At 36.5% G+C, this 7,086-nt stretch overlaps 1 protein-coding gene across 1 annotated transcript; it reads left to right on the top strand.

Moving 5' to 3' along the window:
* The first annotated feature begins 1,928 nt into the window (after positions 1-1,928).
* On the top strand, positions 1,929-6,134 carry LOC122041738. Its single transcript, XM_042601522.1, has 4 exons — positions 1,929-2,294; positions 3,342-3,497; positions 3,756-4,433; positions 4,795-6,134. The coding sequence occupies exons 1-4, from the start codon at positions 1,971-1,973 to the stop codon at positions 5,950-5,952; spliced, it is 2,316 nt and encodes a 771-aa protein (XP_042457456.1). The 5' UTR covers positions 1,929-1,970; the 3' UTR covers positions 5,953-6,134.
* The last annotated feature ends 952 nt before the right edge of the window (positions 6,135-7,086 follow it).

The following is a 7,086-nucleotide window of genomic DNA, read 5'->3' as shown; positions in this document are numbered from 1 at the left end:
TATTTATTTATCTTAATGTTAATTATATGGTACTTTTAGATTTAGAAATTAGTTTTTTAAAATTATTTTTCATTTATTTAAATATGTGATTGTTTGTTATAATAGGTTGATGAGAAATATAGAAATAGAATATAATAAACTTTAGTGATAAATTTAAAAATAAAATTATATAGGGATTTATAAATAGAATTATAAATATATTAAAATTATATTTGATATACTGTGATTATTAATGGATTTAAAATAAAATTAGAGATAAAAATTCTATTGGCAATTAATTTCCTTTGATTAAATTAAAAATATATTTATAAATAATTGTGTAATCTGTTTATAAAATTAGAGATTGAAATTTCTATCTAAAAATTAACTACGATGCGTTCACTAATAAACTTTTGAGATATAATATTTTATCTCAAATATTTCTTTTGAGACAGAAAAATAATTTTTAGAGATGATTTTTTTTTGTTTTTAATCTTGAAGCCTTGCTTTTTTATAATGCATCATATAGGATGGCCATCTGGACTCCAACGTACGTGAACTACTGAACTGGCCCGTCTTGATTCGTAACTCATGTGAACGGGCTCTATGCTCACTTTTAAATTGATTAATAAAATTTTAATTCAATTTACATAAATTGTTTGAGCTTAATCTTCTCTATGTATTAGTCATTTGCACTAATAACTAGTAATCATCTGTGATTTATCTCCTCCGTGTTGACTTAGAGACAGGTTGACGGGACGCTTGGGACGAACGATTCGTCTTTTTGCCACTTGATGGGTGTCTATTACAAAAGTGAAATGTTGTTCATTTGACAAGAATCTAAGTCTAATATAAAATTTTAAATAAAATAAATAAATATAAAAACACTTAAGAAAACATTAAAGTACAAGAATATTATTTGTTAAGTACTAATTGTCTTTCATTAAATTACCTTCAACTTCTAATATTTTTTTCTTCCCATAGCGATATGCAAAATCTCTATTATTTTAATTTTACGTGGTGTTGAATCTAGATCCGAGTCGAGTTCGAATCGAATCCGAAATCAAGTTAACGAGCTAATTATCCATTAATCCTGATTCACCAGTCCAATTTATAATCGACCCATTACGAACCAACAGTTTAACGATCAATTTGAACCGACCATACAAAAATTTATTTTATTTTATTTAAAAATTTTATTCATCTTGAATTTTTTTTATTGGGGTATTTTACTTTTTTTTCAATCTCTATTTTTTGGGTGGCGTTGAATCGTTAAAAGGCCCCAACGTCAGAATGAGTCACCATCACTTTAATCTCCCAAAGTCCTTCAGAATTGACAAATTGAATGCAAAGTTGGCCGGGGCCAGCGTGTGGGTACTTTGGGCCCCACCCATGCCCTCCATTTTAATCACCTCATCGAAGGGCGGAATCAAAAAGTCGTCCAGCACGGCGACGCAACAGAATGGGCTGCGATAATAACAACAACTATCATTTTAAAAAATTGCGATAATTCAAAAAATTTAATAATTTCGGAAAATGGAAATTTGTAGGGCTGTTTCAAGGTGGCCTCAAATTTTACGTCTGCTTTAAATACTAATATTTCTTTAAAAGGCAGAAGCCAAGTTACCTTATCTTCCATGCATATTTATAAATATTATATTAATAATTAACGTTTTTGTCCATTTATAAATAATAAATAATTAGCTGGCATTAATTATATTTCTTTTTATTCGGTCAACAAGATTATATCCATCGGATGGTTACGATTGCGTATTTACTTAACTACCCTTCCTTTTCCTGAGTTGTTGGCCAGGTTCTTTGCGTGTTTTCCTGGTAATTCTCTCGGAAGTGGCAGGGCATGATGGTAATGTTGGCCCGCAGAATGTGAGCTGGTGCGGTCGGTTGTAATAAAATGCCAGGTCCACGGCGTCGCTTTGGCCTAGGAAGATCCCTTCTCCCAATCCACACCGTTGGTTTTCCGGCGCCGGGCGATGGCGGCGATGGTGAGGAGGTGGCTACCGTGGCCGTCGGCGAAGTCCAGGAAATGCGAGGTGCGGATGGTGGTGCGCCGGATCGAGGGATTGCCGGAGGCGGGGGCCAAGGCGGTGGCGGAGGTAAAGTGGAAGGGGCCGAAGACGGCGCTCAACTCGCTGCGCCGAGGCGGGGTGAGGCGGGACCAGACGAGGGAGGAGGATGTCCGGGAAGGAGGAGGCGTGGTCGTGTGGGACCAGGAGTTCCTCACTGCCTGCACCCTCACCGCTCACAAGGGAGGCGACGGCTTCCTCCCTTGGGAAATCGCTATAACCGTCTTTTCCGTGAGTTGGATGCCCCTTGGGAACGGATTCTCTTTTTCCCGTTGTTGTTTTGCGCTTTGCTTGATTTTCCTTGAAAAATTTGTTTTCTTTTGTTGTTCCGAATATTTGAATTACACCTATATCCTATCTATCTAGGAAAATATATGGTCCGGTGATTATTTAGGTTTCGAACAGTTGGGTTGGACAATTTTTTTTTTCTTCAGATTTTTCAATTGTACTCGTCTTAGATTGCTCTGAAATGTTTATGGCTGTTAGCCTTTTACCTATTGCTTCTCTATGTTCTGTCTTGGGTATTCCCTTTTCTCTGGTTTTATTCCCTTCTACGGCCTCTCTGGATTCAACTTTCTTTCATTATCATGAAACTGTATTGAAGGATTCCTCTTCCTTTCTGTCGATAACCTTCTTTTTTTTTTGTTTTGATTTTTGAACAACCCATATAAAATTGTGCGCGATCCTTTCAGAACAGTAGAAATTTGTAAATCTTCCCTAGATGGCTTCGATCTTCTATCTCTTTAGCATTTTCATTTTCATGTCACTTCGAATTTGACTGCTGCATTCAATTCAGAAGCTGATTGGTGATCACACAATTACTCTTAACATAATAGGTCCTTCCTTTGACTTAAGGGAAGCATGTTGAATCAGAACGCCGCGTGTGTGATCTAATATTTTACATTTGAAAACATAATAGTTTTTTCTACTGAATGCCTTAGCAAAAAAATTAAATACGATCGTGACAGCAAGAGTTTACTTTTGGCTAATGACTACTGTTGACTTTGAATTTTGTTTATTGGTAAGTGTTTGCCTTTATTTTAATTTCTTATACATATCTCTACAACTTGATTCTGCAGAGAAGGTTCAATTTTAATTATTTTTTTACCTCTCTTTGCTTTTTCTCATTTTGGTTGCAACTGTCCACAATCTTTTCCTCCTGAGTTCTTGTTATCTCTCTAAACAAGTTTATGTTGCTGCAAAAGTAATTAGCATCTTTTTTTCCCTTTAGAGTTCTACATAGATCTCACGTTAAGTTTTTTTGGTGTTTACTGATAGGGTCTGAGTGAAGTTACTAAGAAAAAAGACGCTGTGGTTGGTGTGGCTTCTTTGAACCTGGCAGAGTTTGCTTCAACAGTAGATGGGAAAGAGCTTGAGATCATTGTTCCTTTGTCACCTATAAGTGCCACTTCTCACTCCCATCTAACATTAGAAGTATGCCTTGATCTTTAGCAATCATAAATTTGTTTTATGCAAGCCAGATCTTGATTAAAACAATGTAACTTAGCTCTTCTAAAGATGTTTTGTGTTTCTATTCATAACTGATTTTAAACATTAAACCATTGGCAATTCGGCACACTAAAATGAGATCTTCTCAAAGATAGGCCACAACGTGATAGTAAGTTGCATGTATTACCTTCTATTACTGTTCATGTTCAGTGATAATTACAAAGTGGCATCTTCCCTCTGCAGTTGACACTTTGCCTATTGGAGTTGAGAAATGTCCCTGAATCAGTCGAAGTTTTGCAGAGTTTTGTAGTTCCTGTTCCATTGTCACCTCCCACCTGTGATGCTTTCCCTTCCGAGAAGGATGAATCTTCTTCCCTAAAAGCTGGTCTTATTAAAGTTAATGCACTAAAAGCTTTACTTTTGTTTCGAAAATCCAAAAAAGCATGCCAGATTGGTTATGTCAGTGAAGAGAATTCTTCTCCTAGAAACATTGATAGAGGACCAGAGTATCCATATGACTCAGATTCATTTGATGAAGATCATGAAGATGCCCAATCTATCATGAATGATTCTGGTGAAAGGAATTCCTTCGGCTATGGAAATCTTACATCTGTAAACTGCATAGGAGGATCATTTTCTATAGACATGGTGGACAATCAGGACATGGTTTACTATAGTCACCAGAAATCTGATACCAGTTATTCATGTGCTGATGACACAAAAATGTTTGCATCTGAACAACTTACTTACTACTTCTTTAAGAGAAGTATTCTTTCTTGGAAAAAGAATGGGCTTAGCTTCAAAACTCGAAAGACTAAAGAGGAGCCCCTTCTAAAGAAAGCAAATGCAGCAGAGGGTGGTGATGACATTGATTTTGATCGGCGACAGTTAAGCTCTTTAGGAGACTCAACCTTTATGCTGGTATGCTCACATTGTTTAGTTCTTTTACCATAATTCATATCTCCTCATGTGGTAGTTAAAATTGTCATGAACTGGCTATAGGTATATCAAGATGCATGCATAAAGCATTGTTATATCTTGTAATTTTACTTTTCTTATGATTTCTTCCTTTGCCATTTACTTTTGTGTTTCATATATTAAAGCCAAATTTATAGATTAAACAAATGGCATCCTATTCGGATTAAAACATCCATTTTCTTGATTCATGATACATTGGAGTGCTTTTATAGTAATTTTAGACATTTCTACTTACACATTTACTTTGTCAAAGAAGAGCATGTTAATCTCATGAGAGTTAATAAAAACTTCAATGCGATTGCAGGATTGTAATTGTACAAGCGGGTCATCGGTATCTAACTTTGGCGATGATGACTTTGTAGTAGGAAGCTGGGAGCCCAAAGAGATATTCAGCCGTGATGGACATTTGAAGCTCATAACCCAGGTCTTCTTTGCCTCAATCGATCAGAGGAGTGAGAAAGCATCTGGTGAAGCTGCTTGCGCTGTCCTTGTCACCATTTTTGCTGACTGGTTTCATGCTAATCCTGACATGATGCCAATTAAATCTCAATTAGACCAACTCATACGGGAAGGTTCTTCTGATTGGAGGATCCTTTGTGAGAACGATACATATAGGGAGCGATTTCATGATAGGCACTTTGACATTGAGACTGTCCTTGAGGCCAAGATCCGACATCTTTCTATTGTCCCTGCAAAGTCCTTTGTGGGGTTCTTCCATCCCGAAGCTGAAGTGATCGAGGATAGTGAGACACTCAACTTCCTTAAGGAAACAAAATCTTTTGATGACATTTGGGATGAAATCAGCTGTGCTCGATCTGAGTCTTCTTCTGGTGGTCCTCACCTCTACATCATTAGCTGGAATGACCATTTTTTCATTCTCAAGGTTGAGCATGACGCTTATTATATCATAGACACACTCGGCGAGAGGCTTCATGAAGGGTGCAACCAGGCCTACATTTTGAAGTTTGATGACACCACAACAATCCACAAAGTGAAAAGCGAAGTCCAGTCAGCCTCTGATAATGCCCAGCAAGAATCAAACATTGGAAGCACTGATTCAGAGGATGAGCTCATATGTCACGGCAAGGAGTCCTGCAAGGATTACATCAAGAGTTTCCTTGCTGCCATTCCAATAAGGCAACTCCAATCTGATTTAAGAAAACGACCTGCCACTTCCACACAAATTCATCAACGGCTTCAGATCGACTTCCACTACACCAAGAGATCCAAAGAGCAAACAGCGGAACCCCAACGAGAACTAACCTTGGATTTTCTATATTCGCCACAATCAGAGTCTGAGCTCTCTAGTCCTACAGAGTCTGAGACTGAGCCCTCAGGGAGAAGAGAGACAGCAACCAAGTTCTCATGGGAGATAGTCTCATCGGAGTTGTCATGGCCTACTGAACCAGAGCAGGCATTTTTGCTAACGCCATCTGTAAATTTGGAAGTGGAGGTTGCTTAGCTCTCCGATCTTTTCGGTTTCCATAGGAAATCTTTTCCATTTTCAATGTTCTTAGTGTTAACAAGGAGGTAGAGTTGTTTTTCTCAATTGTAAGTAATGCTTCTGACCTATGATCTCCCTGTTGCTTATACTCAAGAAAAAAGTGTCCTCCCTTTAACATCTAATGTTTTGTTTTTCTAATATATGTTCTTAACATCGTCCCCTTGAATTTAAGACTGGGAATAAGCCAAAATTCTGATTATTTGTCTTATAATTCTACCTCATAGTTGCATATCTTTCTTTATAGAATAAGAGTTATTCTTTGCATGGTGGTTTTTTTTAAAAATTTTTTTTGAGCTATTTGTTGTTTAATAATACTTTTAGTGTTTTTTTAGTCTCTTATAAAATCTATTAAGACAGTATATAAACGACCAAGTACGGCCTGATTCTATATTTCTTTTCTGGAATCGTGTACTAGTGGGAGTTTGGTATCCAAGAGTTGGTACCCAGCTCTTTCCACCGAGATAACCTAAAATCTTTAGTTATTTATTGGAGGGCTAACCATTGCTCTAGGAGCATCTTTTTTGTTATTAAACTTACTTGAATTGAACCTGAATAGTTATTTATTGGAGGGTTAACCATTGCTGTAGGAGCATCTTTTTGTTATTAAACTTACTTGAATTGAACCTCAATATTTTATTTGATTCCCATTATTTTTGCTGAATGAATAAATTTGTCTGGTATGCAATATGAAATGTAGAATAGAGCCTAGATCTCCTGTTTCATTAAAAAAAAATTAGAATGATGGATTTTTTTTTTGAATTCATCGTCCTCTAAATTATAGTTTGGATCGAGACGGATGACCGAAGGCCACCTCTCGATCAGCGTTAGGTTGTTTGGTCACTTGTCCATCATTGACGCCCTTCGGACGACCTCTGGCCATCCGTGTCATTCCAAATTATAATCTAAAGGGAAGATAAAAATAGGGAGGAATCATAATTAATTACAATCGGATTACGATCATAATTCGATCATAATTATAAGTGGTTCATTTCTGATCCATTTTTTTTATCTGCTCCCCAATAATTAAATTAGATATCCGAATCCTATTTAAATAAATGATTTTATTTTTACCGAAAATAAATAAATGAAATT

Source organism: Zingiber officinale, chromosome 2A (genome assembly GCF_018446385.1).
Source record: "Zingiber officinale cultivar Zhangliang chromosome 2A, Zo_v1.1, whole genome shotgun sequence".
Classification (NCBI taxonomy): domain Eukaryota; kingdom Viridiplantae; phylum Streptophyta; class Magnoliopsida; order Zingiberales; family Zingiberaceae; genus Zingiber; species Zingiber officinale.
Note: the sequence above shows the minus strand (reverse complement) of the source record. Positions and strands in the feature narration are given on the sequence as shown.